This window comes from Calypte anna, chromosome 25 (assembly GCF_003957555.1).
Source record: "Calypte anna isolate BGI_N300 chromosome 25, bCalAnn1_v1.p, whole genome shotgun sequence".
NCBI classification, from domain to species: domain Eukaryota; kingdom Metazoa; phylum Chordata; class Aves; order Apodiformes; family Trochilidae; genus Calypte; species Calypte anna.
Genome location: NC_044270.1, coordinates 360765 through 378300, shown reverse-complemented (window position 1 = coordinate 378300; position 17536 = coordinate 360765). Strand labels below are relative to the sequence as shown.

General features: G+C 57.3%; 2 protein-coding genes across 6 annotated transcripts; both read left to right on the top strand.

The window, feature by feature from the left end:
* The first annotated feature begins 285 nt into the window (after positions 1-285).
* Positions 286-11699, top strand: CLK2 (CDC like kinase 2). 3 transcript variants are annotated; one of them, XM_030465197.1, is made up of 13 exons: positions 286-494; positions 3129-3298; positions 4534-4768; positions 6513-6606; positions 6977-7043; positions 7688-7804; positions 8006-8172; positions 8582-8676; positions 9010-9139; positions 9521-9603; positions 9801-9880; positions 10476-10566; positions 10979-11699. In XM_030465197.1, the coding sequence occupies exons 2-13, from the start codon at positions 3129-3131 to the stop codon at positions 11159-11161; spliced, it is 1512 nt and encodes a 503-aa protein (XP_030321057.1). In that variant the 5' UTR covers positions 286-494; the 3' UTR covers positions 11162-11699. The 3 variants fall into 3 exon arrangements, with proteins under 3 accessions (XP_030321057.1, XP_030321056.1, XP_030321058.1); XM_030465196.1 differs by having other exon boundaries at positions 6510-6606; XM_030465198.1 differs by lacking the exon at positions 6513-6606 and having other exon boundaries at positions 331-494.
* A 1810-nt stretch (positions 11700-13509) lies between these two features.
* On the top strand, positions 13510-17321 carry SCAMP3 (secretory carrier membrane protein 3). 3 transcript variants are annotated; one of them, XM_030465200.1, is made up of 10 exons: positions 13535-13625; positions 13703-13780; positions 13855-13871; positions 13914-13983; positions 14071-14191; positions 14297-14425; positions 14641-14800; positions 15157-15258; positions 15820-15854; positions 15991-17321. In XM_030465200.1, the coding sequence occupies exons 1-10, from the start codon at positions 13578-13580 to the stop codon at positions 16278-16280; spliced, it is 1050 nt and encodes a 349-aa protein (XP_030321060.1). In that variant the 5' UTR covers positions 13535-13577; the 3' UTR covers positions 16281-17321. The 3 variants fall into 3 exon arrangements, with proteins under 3 accessions (XP_030321062.1, XP_030321060.1, XP_030321059.1); XM_030465202.1 differs by having other exon boundaries at positions 13510-13625; positions 13855-13983; positions 15737-15854; XM_030465199.1 differs by having other exon boundaries at positions 13855-13983.
* The last annotated feature ends 215 nt before the right edge of the window (positions 17322-17536 follow it).

Below are 17536 nucleotides of genomic sequence, written 5' to 3'. Positions count from 1 at the left end.
GCGGCACCGGAGCAGCGGCGCGCCGAGCAGCGAGGCCCGGGCGGCGGCGGCGGCGGCGGGAGCGGCGGCGGCGGCAACGGCGGGACTCCGCGGCGGGCGGGGCCACGGGAGAGACGGCCGGCCCCGGTACCGCCCCCCATCCCGGTACCGCCCCCGGCACCGCCCCTCGGCACCGCCCCCGCCTCAGCCCCGCCCCCCAAACCGGCACCGCCCCCGGTACCGCCCCCGGTTCTGCCGCCGCCAGCAGGGCGGGGCTCGCGCGGTTCCGTGTGACGCAGCGCGTGCGTGCGCGGGTGCGTAGCGAGTGCGTGCGCGGCCCCGTGCGGAGCTGCGCGCGGCCTGGCAGGGACCCGGATCGGCGGCGCGGCGGGCGCGGCGGCGGCAGCGAGCGGCGGAGCCCGAGCAGCTGGAGCGGGGCCCGGGGTTCCCGGGGACCCACGGCCGCCATCACGGATTTCCTGTGGGACAAGCGCACCGGGCTGGCTGCGAGGACGGTGCGGCGCGGGGCGCGGCGGGGCGGGGTGGGGCGGCGGTAGGCCGCGGCCTCCGTGACTGCCGGAGGCGGCCCGGGGCAGACCGGGGACGGCGGCTCCTGACGGGGCGGCGTCGCATCGCGGCGGCCGGGGCGGTTCCGGGAGAACGCTGACGGGGCCGGATGGCCCTCGGAGGCCTCGGCCGGGCTCTGTGGCACCGGGGCGGGCGGTTCCCCCTCCCGCCGCCCCTTCCTTCGGCCCCGGTCTCCCGTTGCCCCGCTTCGAGGCCGGGCCCCGGTGCTTCCGCTTTTGGTGCGCGGTGAGGCCCCGTCTCGGCGGCCGCCATCATCGTCCCCAAACCGGTTACAGAGCTGCCGTGGAACGCCCCTGTGCTGCTCCGGCTCGAGTGGGGGGTGCCCGGCCCGGGCGTGCCGCCAGCGTCGCCCCAGTTAATTACAGAGTGGAAGCGGCGCTCGGTGCCCGCCCCGGGCGCTGTCAGAGGAGCCGAGCTGGGGACACCGAGCGAAGCCCCGCAGAGCCCGGCCCTGTGCTGGAGGCTGAACCTTGCTCCGGTGTAACCGTGCTGAACGGTGCCTTGGGTAGCCCCATCCCCGGGGTCGGTGTTTCTCCCTGGGTATCTCTGCCTCGGGTGTCGGTGTGCACCGGGAGCGTGTGTGAACCTTTTTTTTGGGGAGGAAAGACCCCCCATAGCATGAGGCTGTGGGTAGAGGGAGCTCCTCTGGAGATGGGGCAGGTTTTGCTGCTTGTTGCTTCAGCACAGAAATGGGTGCAGGGAATGTCTGAGGTCTGGCTGTGAGAGCAAGATCTGAAGAATTGGTGCTTGGTTGGGGAGTCACCTGGCGACCATCTTACCGAGGGGGTTTCTTCTTTGCTCCTCATACTCGTGTCCTGCCAGAGCAGTGGAGGTGAGCTCTCCTTCCCCCAGAGACAGGGTCTGCCAGGCTTTGTACGTGCCTCTGCAGGTGGATTTTTGCTCCCGGGATGCCCCAGGGCTCTTCCTGCTCACAGAGGGAATCGAAGGTGTCACTTTCTTGGCAGTAAACCAGAGACATCTGCTCAGGAGCTGCCCAGCTCGCTGTCTCCAGTGCAGGGGGACTCTAGGCCAAGCACTGGAGATAACCTGAGCTTTATTTTACCTTCTCACAGTTTTTCTTGGTGCTGCCTCACTGCTTCTTGGGGAGCACAGTATTTTAAAGAGAAGCTGTAGGCCCCAGAAGTCCGAATCATAGAATCATAAAATGATTTGAGTTGAAAAGGACTTTAAAGATCATCTAATTCCAACCTCCCTCCTCTGGACAGGGCCACCAAATGCTGTAGCCTGTAGAGGAGGGGGGCTGAAGGGGGAAGATAACCTGGAAAGTAGAACCAGAGCCTGTGTGGGTGATCCCATCCTTTCTTGTATGAGGTTCTGGGATTTCCCATCTCATCCCCTCCCAAATCCCCTGTGTGCACCCAGCTGTGTGCTGACCACCTCCCCACCCTGTGCCCTTGCAGCTCCTTGGCCAGTGACCATAGAATCACAGATTCTTTCAGGTTGGAGAAGAACCTGGGAAAAAAGAACTGTGAGTCCAGTCATCATCCCTACTTTGCAAAGTTCTGCCCTAAACCTTATCCCCCAAAACCACATCAAACTGACCCCAAAACACATCCAGGGATGGTGACTCAACCACCTCCCTGGGCAGCCTATTCCAGGGTCTGACCACTCTTTGAATTTTTTTTTTCCTAATATCCAGTCTAAACCTACCCTGGTGCAGCTGGAAGCCATTCCCTCTTGTTCTGGTGCTAATTATCTGTGAGAAGAGACCAGCACCAACCTCTCTGTGTCCTTTCAGGTACTTAGAGTGGTGAGGTCTCCCTTCAGCCTCCTCAAGCTAAACACTCCCAGCTCCTTCAGTTGTTTTTCATAAGATTTATTCTCCAGACCCTTCACCAGCTTTGTTACCACTTGCTCCAGCACCTTATAGAATCATAGAATTGCCTGGGTTGGAAGGGACCTCAGAGATCATCGAGTCCAACCCTTGATCCACTCCCCCCGTGGTTCCCAGCCCACTCAGTGCCACATCCAGGCTCTTTGGAAATATCTCCAGACACGGAGAATCCACTCCTTCCCTGGGCAGCCCATTCCAATGCCTGATCACCCTCTCCAGAAAGAAATTCTTTCTCATCTCCAACCTAAACCTCCCCTGGCACAACTTGAGACCCTGCCCTCTTGTCTTGCTGAGAGTTGCCTGGGAAAAGAGCCCAACCCCCCCCTGGCTCCAACCTCCTTTCAGGGAGTTGCAGAGAGTGATGAGGTCTCCCCTGAGCCTCCTCTTCTCTAGCCTCAACACCCCCAGCTCCCTCAGCCTCTCCTCACAGGATCTGTGCTTGACCTTGATACCTCTCTTATACTGAGGTGCCCAGAACTGGACACCATACCCAAGGTGTGTCCTCCAGTGCTGAGTACAGGGGCACAACCACCTCCCTCCTTCCACTTCACATTATTCCTGTCACAACCCAGGACGCCATTTTCTCTCTCAGCCCGCCCTGGGCTGGCTCGCGTTCACTCGCGTGTCAGCTATAAAACCCTCAGGCCCTGCACTGTGTTTTCTCTCCCTCTTGAAGTCACCACCACTGTTTGTGTTGTCCCTGCAGATGCCTCACTCGAGAAGGTACCGCTCGTCGGAGCGCAGCAGCCGGGGCAGCTACCACGAGCGCTACCGGAGCCGCAAGCACAAGAGGCGGCGGACGCGGTCACGGTCGAGCAGCAGCGAGCGGGACCGGCGGCACCGGCGGGAGGACAGTTACCACGTGAGGTCCAGGAGGTGAGGCTGAGGGGACATGGAGCCCACAGGGGTTTGGTCCCGGTGGTCAGGCTGGCTGAGCTGTGTTCTTCTCCCCTGTGCCCCGTGCTGTAGCTTCCTGGGGAGTTTGTAATCCGTAGAATCCCCCTGAGGTTGGAAGGGGCCTCAAGGATTGTGGGATCTGACCCTTCTGATCTGATTGTTTGTGTGGTGTGTCACAGAATCATTGAGGCTGCAGACCTCTGAGATCATCAAGTTGAGCCTATGACCTAACACCACCACATCAGCTAGACTGTGGCACTAAGTGCCACAACCAGTCTCTCCTTAAACACATCCAGGGATGGTGACTCCACCACTTCCCTGTGCAGTCCATTCTAATGTCTCAGCGCCCCGACAAGCTGAGACTTCCAACTTTCCAAAGGGGAGGAATCTACCACTTCCCCTGGGAGACCATTCCATTGTCTGACTGTCCTCAGAGTGAAAAATTTTCCTCCAGTTGGAATCTCCAATTTTCTTCTTGTGTGTCCAATTGGAATCTCCCTAGGAGCAACAACTTGTACCCATTTCCCTTTGTCTTATCCATGTGACTCCTTGTAAACAGGGAGCCTCCATCTTTGTAACCCCCCTTTAAGTACTGGAACACTGTGATAACCTCTGCCCTTGCCACTGTGCTCAGCTCTGGGGAGGCCACAGCTTGAGTCCTGTGTCCAGTTCTGGGCTCCTCAGCTCAGGAAGGAGATTGAGGTGCTGGAGCAGGTCCAGAGAAGAGCAAGGAGACTGTGAAGGGATCCAGCAGAATTGCTGTGAGGAAGGGCTGAGGGAGCTGGGGGTGTTGAGGCTGGAGAAGAGGAGGCTCAGGGGAGACCTCATCACTCTCTGCAACTCCCTGAAAGGAGGTTGGAGCCAGGGGGGGGGTTGGGCTCTTTTCCCAGGCAACTCTCAGCAAGACAAGAGGGCACAAAGGGTCTCAAGTTGTGCCAGGGGAGGTTTAGGTTGGAGATGAGAAAGAATTTCTTTCTGGAGAGGGTGATCAGGCATTGGAATGGGCTGCCCAGGGAAGTAGTGGATTCTCCGTGTCTGGAGATATTTCCAAAGAGCCTGGATGTGGCACTGAGTGGGCTGGGAACCACGGGGGGAGTGGATCAAGGGTTGGAGCTGATGAGCTCTGAGGTCCCTTCCAACCCAGCCCATTCTGTGATTCTCTGAACTGAATTAAACCCCCGAATCCCCTCTCCTCCCTTCCTTCCCCTCCCTAGCTACGACGACCACTCAGCAGACAGGAGGGCCTACGACCGGCGTTACTGTGACAGCTACAGGCGCAACGACTACAGCCGCGAGCGGGGGGAAGCCTACTACGAACCCGAGTACCGGCATTCCTACGAGTACCGGCGCTCCCGGGACCGCGAGGGCAGCTACCGGAGCTGCAAAAGCAGCCGGCGTAAGCACAGGCGGAGGCGGCGCCGCAGCAGGTCCTTTAGTCGCTCCTCATCGGTGAGTATCCTCCTGTGCTGGGCCTCCCCTGTAACCTTTCTCTCTCCCAGGTGGCGAGCTGGGTAAGTAGGAAACTCCCTTTTCTCTAATGCTCTCTTGGACTCGGCTTGAGAAATGAGTAAGAAAGTCTTGGACGCGGGTTCCCGGCTGCCATCCTGGCACAACTCGGCAGTGGCCGGGCACGGGGGACCCACAACACCCCTCTTTTAGTGCTCCCTGCTCAGGATGGGAGCCTGAGCCCACGTGGGCTGGCGTGTCCCCCAGGGGTGCTGCAGTCCTTTCTCCCTGCACTGCCATTGGAGATGCTCTTCAAGAGCTGTCTAGGAACCCCAGCCCAGCAGTTTGTTGTGTGAGAGCTGTACAGCAAAGGTTCAGCTGATCCCAGTCCCAGAGAGCTGGGCCTGCCTGCGACAGGGACCCCGTGGTCCCTGGTTTGGGCCTGGGTTCTGTGGCAGGAAGCCCCCCTGACTCTGAGGGTTAAGTCCTGCATCAGAGCAGGATCCTTCCGGGGGTGCCCAGCTGATGTGGAATGTCACACAAAGGAGCAGAGCTCGTAGACCACTCAATTCAGGTGGAGGCAGCAACCATCACAAGCTCTTTCCAGCAGTGTCCCAGGCTTTCTCTTCTTGTCTGTTCTGCTGTTCACCTTCCACTTCTGTCAGACCTCAGAGACATTCTCTGCTCTGTGTGTGGAGCTCTCAGTGTTGTCTGGTCTGTTCTGGTCCTGTGTCCAGGGATGGGAGTGTGGGCTGGATTCGGGTCCCAAGTCTGCTGGCCGGTTCCTCTCAGGTGTGGGGATACTTAGCTGAAGAGCTGAAGGCAGGAATTTTCTCTTCTCTGGCATAAATCTCTTTATCTGCCTCATCCCAGGCTGTCCCTTGATGGGTCTCTGCTTCTTTTCTGGAAGTTAGTCCTTCCAGGGTCAGCTTCTTTGAGGGAGGGTCTAGGAAGAATGTGTCAGGTCTTCCCCCAGGCATTCACTCGTAAATTCTCTCAGGTTTTGGATGGCTCATTGTGCTGAGAGTTGCTTCTGAAATCTCTGAAATTCATCTTTTCCTGAGTGTTGGGGCTGGGGGAAGCTACGTTGGGCGGTGTTGGAAGGGGATGGGGAGTGTCCCAGCCTGGCCCTTGGCTTCTGCAGGACTTCCCAGCACCCACCTTCTGCTGCCTTTGCTCAGTGGCTGCCGTGGGGCTGCCAAGAGCCTCTCCTTGCAGCCACTGAGTGCCGGGTGGCAGAGCTGTGCTGTCCCGTGCTCTCATGGCTCTATCCAGGACCTGAAGGCCATTGCCATTCCTCTCCAAGCCCCCTTAGGAGCCAGAGCAGCTGGCCCCTCCTTTAGCCCTTGTTCTGACCCTCTCTGCTCTCACACTGGTTCGGGTGGGGCTGTTTGTAGGTTCTTCTTCTTTTTTTTTTTTTTTTTTTTTCTTTTTTTAATCTCTTTTTTTTAACCTTTTTTTAATTTTTTTTTTTTTTTTTTTTGCCTACAACGAAAAGCAAACTGTTTTTTTGGTTTTTTTTCTTTTCTGAGCTAGTGTGTTGTTATCTTGACATGTTCCCTTGCAATATCCCTATCGTTATATATTCCTCTGTGCCGTATGAATTGGCTGGGAATCTCCTCCTGCAACCCCTCCTCAAATCAACCATGTGAATTTCCAAAACCAACCAATGCGTGACGCTGGCTGCTGCGCTGGGTTGAAAATCTGATTGGTGAATGATGAATTCCCTGTCTGCCTGGGCCAGCAGCGGAGTCGACAGAGCAGCAGAAGGGCCAAGAGTGTGGAGGACGACGACGAGGGGCATCTGATCTATCGCGTCGGCGACTGGCTACAAGAAAGATGTACAGCCAAATCGTAACATAATTTAGCTCTCTAGTTAAGCTCCCATCGCAGTCGCAGATCTGTCTTAAAATCTTTTCTGTTTTTTCCTTTTTATTTTCATTGTTTATTAAAGAGAAACCCTCTCCTTTGCCTTCCCCTTTTGTTAAAAGCTACGTTGTTTTTTTTTATATATATTTTGTATTGTTACTCGAGCATCAGGGTTTTTAGGGCTGTTGCCTCGTGCAGCCGGTGTCAGCCTTCCGCTGCTCCGGTCTCTCAAGCTGTGTGCAGGTTAGGTGTTGCAATGCATCCTCCTCTGCCTCGTGTACGCGCAGCATCCAGGTCCTGCTCAGCCTCTCATCACTTTTCCTCTCTTCTTCTCCCTCCCAGATGAGATTATCAGCACTTTAGGGGAAGGCACCTTCGGCAGAGTGGTGCAGTGCATCGATCACCGGAGGTACGGCTGCTCCTGGGGCAGGGAGGGAAGTGGGTGAGGGTGAGAGAGGGGGGAAAAGAAAGACCAGGAGGTCTTTCAAAGGTTTCAAAGGACCAGAAGTTTTTTTTATAAAAAAAGGCTGATAACAGAGCCTCCTGTGCTTAACATGGGAGCCTGGGGGGGGAAAATGAGTCTCTTGGTTTCCAACTCTGCTGGTTGAGGTGTTTGCCCCTCCCTTGGGGCTGCTCTTGGGGCAGGGAGAGGGAGGTGGGTGAGGGAGGGGAAAAAGAAAGACCAGGAGGTCTTTCAAAGGTTTCAAAGGACCAGAAGGTTTTTTTATAAAAAAAGGCCCGTGCTTAACGTGGGAGCCTGGGGGGGGAAAATGAGTCTCTTGGTTTCCAACTCTGCTGGTTGAGGTGTTTGCTCCCCCCCTTGGGTCACCTGTGTCAAAGAGGGGTTGTTGGGAGCCTCAGGACTGTTCGTAGGGAGGGCAAAGGCACTGCTGTGGCTGACACCTCTTAATTAAACAGCCACCTTCTGGCTTGAGAAAGGCTGTGCTGTGAACTCAAAAGGATGAGGCTGGATCAGGAAGTCCTTTTTGCAGGGCACGGGCTCTCTGCCCCAGCTCAGGGGTGATCTTGTGCTTTCTTGCCTTTCCTCCCCAGGGGTGGTGCACGTGTTGCTCTCAAAATCATTAAAAACGTCGAGAAATACAAAGAGGCTGCACGGCTGGAAATCAATGTGCTGGAGAAAATCAATGAGAAGGATCCCGAGACCACAAAGTGAGTGTGCTCTCAGTGTTAAAAGTAGGACAAGCATCCCCTTAGCACAGCTGCAGGGATGGGATGAGAGGTGATTGTTGTTGTGACTGAATTCAGCTGTAGGGTTTTGGTTGGCTCGCTGTGGGATGCAGGCAGAGCAAGGAAAGGAGGGTGCTGAGTGGTTGTGTGCAGATCTGTCCCGAACTGGGGTTTTTCTCTCAGTCTTTGTGTCAGGATGTTTGACTGGTTTGACTACCATGGCCACATGTGCATCTCCTTCGAACTGCTGGGGCTCAGCACCTTTGATTTCCTGAAGGACAACAACTACCTGCCTTACCCCATCCACCAGGTTCGGCACATGGCCTACCAGGTGTGCCAGGCTGTGAAGTGTAAGTGTTGACTGCTCTTCTCTGTCCTAGTCCTTGACTCACCTGGAGGGCTCTGAAGTTCCCAAAGTAGCAAATTTTGCTGTTGTGCCAATCTGAGACTGGTTGTCTCCAGCAGTGAATGTGTGCTTAGAGTGAATCCTTTCTGTTGGCCTGACTGCAGTGTTTTCTGATGCATGTGGGCTGGTGGTAGCTCAGGGCACTTCAGCATCCGCCTTCACACACACATTTTGGTGCTGAATGTGATAAATCTTTGTGTTTCTGATGAAGCATCTGGGCCTGGGCTAGCCAGGCTGTTCACACCCAGCTCTAAATGTGGGCACTAGGAGAAAACTGAATTAATGATGTTGGCTCTTTGGGTGGGCAAAGCTTTGCTTCTGTTCCCTCACCCCAGCTCTGTTTGCTTCCTCAGTTCTGCATGACAACAAACTCACTCACACTGACCTCAAGCCAGAGAACATCCTCTTTGTCAACTCTGACTACGAACTCTCCTATAATCTGGAAAAGGTAATGGAGCTGCCTTGTGTTTCAGAGGTTGGGTTCTTGGTGTCCCTGACCTTATCAGAGGGTGGGAGAAGCTGGAATGTGACCCCAGGAGATGCAGGGTTGACCAACAGTGTTCATGCTCTTGTTCAGGGCCTGCATGAACACCCTGTAGTCTATAAGTAAACCAGAGGCACCACAAGTTTACTCCCTGAGAGTTTCTCTGGGGGCTGTGCCAGCACTAAGGTGCCCTCAGAGACCCTCCCTTCCCGTGGCAAAGCCTCAGCTGTGTGAGGAAGGGGCTAAAGGCTGCATCCCAAAATCCTGGAGTAACTGACACTCTTCTCCCTCATGAAGAAACGGGATGAGAGGAGTGTGAAGAGCACAGCCATCAGGGTGGTGGACTTCGGCAGTGCCACGTTTGATCATGAGCACCACAGCACCATTGTCTCCACCAGGCATTACCGGGCCCCAGAGGTCATACTGGGTGGGTACCTCTTGGTCCTTCTGCAGGGGAAGGTGTCCACCTCAAAGGCACTGGGTGCTACCTGGTGGATTAAGGAGCATTTTGCCTTCACATCATTCAGTAGCTGTCATGGGTTTAGCCTGAGAGATGAAGAGGGCTTTATTTAAAGTGCTGAACTCTTTTTTTTTTCTGGGAGGGTCACCAACTTCCAAGGCAGTGTTTTGGCTTTGCTACCAGCTGGGCATTCTGTTGCCACTCTTGTGGCAATATGGGAATTAATATTGCCACTGTTGTAGCTGGAATGGGAATTGCTTTTCCAGATTTGTTTGCTTTTAAAAGGGAGATGGATTTGGAATCTTAGCCCATAGCTGAATCTTTGAAATGAAAACCATTCTTTTTTAGAGCTTGGCTGGAGCCAACCCTGTGATGTGTGGAGCATTGGCTGCATCATCTTTGAGTATTATGTGGGTTTCACCCTGTTTCAGGTGAGAACTGTACAAAAGAGGATGTTGGCTGTTCCCCAGTGCAGCCAGGAGCCTCTGTGTTCCCTCCAGCACCACAGTCCTGTAGAGATGACCAAGGTGTTGCCCAGCAAGGGGGTCTGACCTGGGTAATACCTGGGGCTGGAGGTAGAACAACTGGCATCTCTTCCCTGCCCTCCCTTTATGTTTCCCTCTCTCAGACACATGACAACAGGGAGCATCTGGCCATGATGGAAAGGATCTTGGGGCCAATTCCTTCTCGGATGATCCGGAAGACGAGGTGAGAAGGGACCCCTGAGCACCCCAGGCTTGAAGCTCTCTCCTCCTTTATGTGTGACCCCTGAGCACCAGGGGCTTTCCAGCACTCTCCTGCTTTATGTGACCCCTGAGCACCACAGGCTTTCCATCTTTCTCCTGCTTTATGTGTGACCCCTGAGCACTAGAGGCTTTCCATATTTCTTCTGCTTTATGTGACCCCTGAGCACCCCAGGCTTGAAGCTCTCTCTTGCTTTATGTGTGACCCCTGAGCACCCCAGACTTGAAGCTTTCTCTTGTTTTATGTGTGACCCCTGAGCACCAGGGGCTTTCCAGCTCTCTCTTGCTTTATGTGTGACCCCTGAGCATCCCAGACTTGCAGCTCTCTCTTGCTTTATGTGTGACCCCTGAGCACCACAAACTTTCCAGCTCCCTCCTGCTTTATGTGTAGCAGCTTTCTCTCTGAGAGCCCAAGCTTTGAAGCTGCCTGCTGAGCCAGTGCTGTCAGTGCTGCTGCTGCTGTGTCCTGAGCAGCTTGTGCTGCCAGGGCTGGCACGTTGCTGTTGCTGGAAGACATTTGGTGCTTGGGTTTAACCTATTGCCACCTCTTGCTCTGACAGGAAGCAGAAATATTTCTACCATGGCCGCCTGGACTGGGATGAGAACACTTCTGCTGGTCGTTATGTTAGGGAAAACTGCAAACCACTGCGGGTAAGGTGGGGTGGGCAGGAGCCACCCGGGTGCTTTATCCTTTTCTCATTGCAGAGTCTTATAGTGCCTGCCCCAGTTGTGAAGATTGCTCCTGTGGGCAAGGTGGGGCCACCACAATGGGCAGACCAGTGTCTCCCCGAAGGAGCCCTGGCTGTCCCAGGCAGACTGGGAAGACTTCATCAACCTGAGCTTAATCTGAAGTGGAGGAGGAGGAGGAGGAGGAGGAAGGAGGGCACGGAGACCTCAGGAAGTGCCTGGGAAAGATGGGGGTTGGGTAAAAACTCAGCAGTCCCATATTTAGTAAAGCAGCCCAGAGTTCAGGTCTAGGATGAGCTGAACAAACCAGCCCAGGGGATCAGCTGTGATGGGAGGGGGTGTGCTGGGCTGTGACCCCTCCTCTCTGTCTCCTCAGAGATACCTGACCTCAGAGGCTGAGGATCACCACCGCCTCTTCGACCTCATTGAGGGCATGCTGGAGTATGAGCCCTCCAAACGCCTCACCCTGCCCGAAGCCCTCAAGCACCCCTTCTTTGACATCTTGGAGATGGAGCCCAGCACAAAAATGTGGGACTCTAGCAGGGACATCAGCCGGTGACCCCACAGGTGCCAGCCTGCCCTCAGATCATTCTAGCCCCCGTGGAGGCCCCGTGCGATTTCTATTCAGACACTTGGTGCTTTTTTTGTTTTGTTTTGTTTTTGGTTTTTTTCTTTTTTTTTTTTTTTTATACATAAGGATTCCCACCTCCTCCCCCCCTTTCCAACATGTTTGTAAAGCTGTTAATATGTGAGATACTGTAAATAGCCCATATTCTATATCAGCCTCTGAGCACCACAGGCCTCACCTCCTGCTGTTGCTGCTGTTGTTACCAAGAGGTGAGGGGTTCTGTGTGTCTGTGCTGTACATAACCTCTGCTCTTGCTTTGTCTCCTCTCCTGCTCTCCTCCTCCTTGGTGTAAATAACTCCAGGACTCGCAGCTCTCCGTAGCTTTCTCTGTTTCCTTGTAAGTTATGAAACTGGTGGGACTGCATGGGAATTATTTTTTTGGATCAATGTCATAGCCCATCCCCACACCAGAGTTTTATAAGAATTTTGTACAGTCTTTGTGAAAAATAAATATGAAGTGAATAAACCAGCCTGGATCTGGGCTTGGGGCAGTCGTGCTCATGATGGTGCAGTGATGCTGTGCTGCAGAGGGGAGGGAATGCACAGAGTTGGAGGGAAAAAGCTGCTTGGTGAGGTAGAAATGTCTGCAGAGAAGCCAGGTCTGTCCTGCAGTGCTCTCCCCCTGTGCCTGAGCTGCTCTTGAAGTTTGGACCCTGCAGATTTTGGGGTGGGGGCCACCAAAACACTTCTGTCATCTCCTTGAGGTCAGCACCTGAGGTGGGGTACAGGAAAAGGGAGAGGGTGGATTGGAAAAGGGAAAAGGTAGGACTGGAGCACAGATTCTGTGAGGAAGGGCTGAGGGAGCTGGGGGTGTTGAGGCTGGAGAAGAGGAGGCTCAGGGGAGACCTCATCACTCTCTCCAACTCCCTGAAAGGAGGTTGGAGCCAGGGGGGGGTTGGGCTCTTTTCCCAGGCAACTCTCAGCAAGACAAGAGGGCACAAAGGGTCTCAAGTTGTGCCAGGGGAGGTTTAGGATGGAGATGAGAAAGAATTTCTTTCTGGAGAGGGTGATCAGGCATTGGAATGGGCTGCCCAGGGAAGGGGTGGATTCTCCGTGTCTGGAGATGTCTTGCTGAGAGTTGCCTGGGAAAAGAGCCCAACCCCCCCTTGGCTCCAGCCTCCTTTCAGGGAGTTGTAGAGAGTGATGAGGTCTCCCCTAAGCCTCCTCCAGCCTCAACACCCCCAGCTCCCTCAGCCTCTCCTCATAGGATCTCTGCTGGATCCCTTCACCAGCCCAGTTCATAGAATCCCAGAATGGGCTGGGTTGGAAGGGACCTCAGAGATCATCAAGTCCAACCCTTGATCCACTCCCCCCGTGGTTCCCAGCCCACTCAGTGCCACATCCAGGCTCTTTTTAAATATCTCCAGGGATATTTCAAGCATTGGAATGGGCTGCCCAGGGAAGGAGTGGATTCTCCGTGTCTGGAGATGTTTAACAAGAGCCTGGATGTGGCACTGAGTGCCATGGGCTGGGAACCACGGGGGGAGTGGATCAAGGGTTGGAGCTGATGATCTCTGAGGTCCCTTCCAACCCAGCCAATTCTATGATTCTGTGTCCTAGAAAAACCTCTGGCTCCCCGGGTAAGGTGGAGCACTGGTCCCTGGTGATGGCTGTGGGGAAGGGGGTGTCCAGTGCCCCCCACTCAGCAGCCAGCCCCTGGGCTCTGCCTGTGCCTTCTTTTTGGCTCTTGGCAGCTCTGCAGCCAGGCTGGGGCTTTTCCCTGGGGATTTCTGGAGGATCCCTGTGGGGGGGTGACAGTGACACCCCCCACACACACAGGCTGCTCCACGGGAGTTTCTCACTGGGCTGTGGCACCATCTGGCTGGCAGGCTGCTGAAAGGCAGAGAGATGAAGGCAAAACCTGGTTTCAGGTGAGGTGAGTGGAGGGGGGGGGTGGACACTCTGCAGAGGGGTGACATGACGTCATCTGCGTGACCTTAAATTTACCATTCTCACCCCAAAAGCTCAGGCTGGGAGCTTCACCTCCCGTAGGGGGGGGTGTCAGGGAATGGGCAGCAAGGCCTTGGAGGAGGCTGCGTGATTGACCGAATAAAACCTGGGCTCTTTCTGGGACTTAAAAAAAAAAAAAAAAGATCATTAAAAAACTTGATAAAAAAAAACTTGATAAAAACCCCAGATTTGGGGCCTCCACGTGACCCCCGCCCATGTGGCCACGTCACGTGCTCAGCCCCGCCCTGCCCCACGCCTGCGCAGACGCCCCCTGCAGCGAGGCTCTCCGCGCCGCGGGCGGGGCCAGTGACGTCACGGCGCCGCAACCAATCGGCGGCGAGGGGCGGGGCGAGGCGGCGGCGGCGGCTCCGGTGCTCCCGCAGCTCCCGGTCCCGCCATGGCCCAGCGTGGCGGCCCCGCCGTGCTCCCGGACAACCCCTTCCAGGTGCGTCCTCCCCCGGGCAGGGCGGCGGCTGCGGGGGGCGGCCCCGCCTCACCTCACCTCGGCTGCGTCTCTTGCAGGACCCCGCGACGCTGCAGCCCCGGCCCGGTCCCGAGAGCGCGGTGCTCGACGCCTACAACCCCTTCGAGAGCGGAGCGGTGAGGCGGCGGGACCCCCGGTGAACGGGACCCCGCGGCGAGCGGCTTCTCACCTCCCCCTTTTCACCCTGCAGCCGCCGCCTCCGTACCAGGCCCCGTCAGCGGCCCCGCCGCCCCTGCCCGTAGCCGGCGGGGCCCCCCCGCAGCCTCCGCGGAAAGCCAGCCCCACCGAGCCCCGCAACTACGGCTCCTATGGCACGCAGGTACCGGGACGGGGAGGCAGCCGTGGGGCCGCCGTGGGATGGGCCGGGCCCGAGGCGGGAGCCCCAGGGCCTGCTCTCCCCTCGCAGGCCTCGGCGGCGGCCGCCACGGCGGAGCTGCTGAAGCGTCAGGAGGAGCTGAACCGGAAGGCGGAGGAGCTGGACCGGCGGGAGCGGGAGCTGCAGAACGCGGCTCTCGGCGGCGCCGCGAGTGAGTGGGGGCTGTGAGGCGGGGGAGGGCCGGGGGCAGCCGTTCCCCCGGTCCCGCTGCCCCGGGCACCACCTCTTCTCTCTTCTCGCCTCCTTCCCTCCGCAGCGAGGCTGAACAATTGGCCCCCGTTGCCGTCCTTCTGCCCGGTGAAGCCGTGTTTCTACCAGGACATCCCCGTGGAGATCCCTGCCGACTTCCAGAAGACCGTGTCCACCATGTATTACCTCTGGATGGGTGAGTCCCCGGGCAGGTTCTGGGAGGAGGTGGAGGAGCGAGTGTCCTGCCCTGCCTGGGAGTGATCCCTGCTGCTGCTGGGGAGAAGTTGCAATTAACAACAATTAATGTTGTGCCCAGGTCTGGGGGTTTCAGCCCCTGATGTGGAGAAGGGGGTGGTGGTGGTGGTGGTGGGAGCTCTGCTCTGGTTGCCTGACCAACGTCCTCTCCCCCAGCCAGCACCATTGCTCTCTTCCTGAACTTCTTGTCCTCGCTGGCCTGGTTCTGTGTGGACCCCTCATCTGGTTCTGGGTTCGGCCTCTCCATCCTCTGGGCTCTCCTCTACACCCCCTGCTCCTTTGTCTGCTGGTACAGGCCGATGTACAAAGCTTTCAGGTGTGTATCTGCCACAGCTGCCAGGCCAGCACAGCAACACAGGGGGTGCCTGCAGGGCTGCTGAGGAGTCTGGGCTGCGTGGTACGACCAAGCCCTCACCCCAGCTGCAGCCCTGATGGTGTCCCAGCTCCTTCTGTGGCCTTTGGACCTGGGTGATTCCACACTGAGCAAGATGGATGAGGTTTTTCTGAGGAGTGTTTTCCTGTGGAGCTTATTGCTGGAGAGCCTTTTAAGTCCCTTCACCAGCAGCTGCATCTCTGGGGGCTGCCTGTCCTCTTTGCATCCCTTCCTGCCAGGAAGATTTGAGAGTTGTTTCTGTGGCCTAAACCTTCTCTTTCTCTCTCTCTCTCACCCAGGAGCGACAGTTCCTTCAACTTCTTTGTCTTCTTCTTCGTCTTCTTTGCTCAGAACGTGATGTACGTGCTGCAGGCCATTGGCATCCCAAACTGGGGATTCAGGTGGGTGCTGGGGGAGCCCTTGACCCTGGAAAAAGAGAGGGGAGGGGATGGGAGAGAGGGAAACTGGGGGCAAACACCTCCTGTTCATAGAATGGGCTGGGTTGGAAGGGACCTCAGAGATCATCAGCTCCAACCCTTGATCCACTCCCCTCGTGGTTCCCAGCCCACTCAGTGCCACATCCAGGCTCTTGTTAAACATCTCCAGACACGGAGAATCCACTACTTCCCTGGGCAGCCCATTCCAATGCCTGATCACCCTCTCCAGAAAGAAATTCTTTCTCATCTCCAACCTAAACCTCCCCTGGCACAACTTGAGACCCTGCCCTCTTGTCTTGCTGAGAGTTGCCTGGGAAAAGAGCCCAACCCCCCCCGGCTCCAACCTCCTTTCAGGGAGTTGGAGAGAGTGATGAGGTCTCCCCTGAGCCTCCTCCAGCCTCAACACCCCCAGCTCCCTCAGCCTCTCCTCACTGTTTTGCAGTGGCTGGATACTGAGTTTGATAGCGCTGCGGAAGAACACAGCCGTAGCTGTGATGATGATGATGGTGTCCTTGTTCTTCACAGCTGTGGCTGTGTTGGGCATCATTATGCTGAAAAAGGTGAGTTTGGATCACAGCTGAGGGTCACCACACCCAGTGCCCCTTAACTAGGGGGGAGGTTTTGGCAGACAGAGGTGCACCAGGAGCCCGGAACGGGTCTGGTGCCCCCGGTCCTGAGCCTGCAGCCCTCTTGCAGATCCACTCCCTGTACCGCCGGACGGGTGCCAGCTTCCAGAAGGCCCAGGAGGAGTTTGCTGCAGGGGTCTTCTCCAACCAGGCCGTGCGCACCGCGGCGGCCAACGCTGCGGCGGGCGCTGCCACCAACGCCTTCCGTGCCCCTTAGCCGGGCGGTGGCTCCAGCTGCTCCTCGCACGTGGGCTCTTTCTGAGGAAGAGGAAGTCCGAGTTGCACTTTCATTGGATCCCCGTGTGTCTGCATCAGCTGTCAGAGGCTGCCTCATCCCAGCTTGGAAGTGCTGGTGCCTGAATCGTCCGCTGCTCTAACCCCTTTCCTGACAGATGGAGGCTGTTCTGTTTGTGCTGGTCCCTTCCCACAGTGGATGGTGCAAGGAGTGGGATGGGAGGAGCTCTGGCCGAGCCCTGCCCCTGTCATCGCCCTCCCTTCCAGCACCGGGAGCCTCCTCCAGGTGTGTGGCAGGGCCGGAGGCAGCTGCTCACCGTCCCCGTGTTGGCCAGGGCTCTCCTGTTCCCCCCACCCCGTGATGCACGTTGTGTGTCCTGAGGCACAGAGGGTTCCCCTTGCCCCCACTCCCAGGATCTGCAGGGGTTGGCTCGTCCCTGGAGACTTTTGCCTGCCTTCCCTTTGACGTGGGACCAGAGTGCTGAGCCTGGAGGCAGCCCCCCTCCCTCCCCTCCCTTTCCCAGTCCTCTCCCTCTCTCCTCTCCTGGGCTGAGCCTGCTCCAGGTGCAGGGAGAAGGAGAGAGAGGGGCTGGGACAGCGTGTGCTGCTGGTGGGGCTTCAGCCCTGGCATCCCCCTCTGGCCCCCCTGACTTGGGGTGGTGCCTAATGCCAGGCTGGGCACCCAGGAGGGGCCCTGGTGCCTCCTCTGCCTCCTCCTCACTCCCAGACACGGGGTGAACAGCTTTTCCCTCTTTGCCTGCCCTCTGGCCAGTGCCCCCTTGCTCCTCCTGGCACCTTTCCGTTCCTCGGTGCCTTCACCCCCTCCTAGCACATCCTCTGTGTCCCTGCCAGCCCCTGGAGTCCTCCAATGTGCCGATGTCCTCGGGGGTCCCCAGGCCCGGTGTCACTGGCTTGGGTTTCATGATTTCTGCTTTGCCCCATCTCCTCACCGATGCACCCAGGTTCGGCTGGGCTGCTCGGGGGGTTCGTGCCTTCCCCCGGGGGGGCCGGTACAAGTGGTGGGTTCCTGTTACTGTGTCACTGAAGTGGGGTTCCTGCTCCGGCCCTGCCCGTCCTGCTGTGTCCCCTCTCGCCCCTCGTGTGTTGCCGTGCCCCACGCCGAGCCGCCTTGAGGTTTTATTTAAGGAATAAATGAAGTTTCACCCCGAGTCTCCGCTGTCTCCGGGCTCTGCCGAGGGGAGCGGGAGGGAGCGACGGGGCGGGCCGGACTACAGCTCCCGGCGTGCCGCGCAGGGACGGCCCCGGTGCGGGCGCGGTCGGGGCTGCGGGAACGTGACCGGAGCCTCCCTGCGCCGCTCGGAGCCCCGGCGGAGCGGGGATCCCGGAGGCCGCCGCCGGCTCTCGGCGGGGGCGATGCTCGT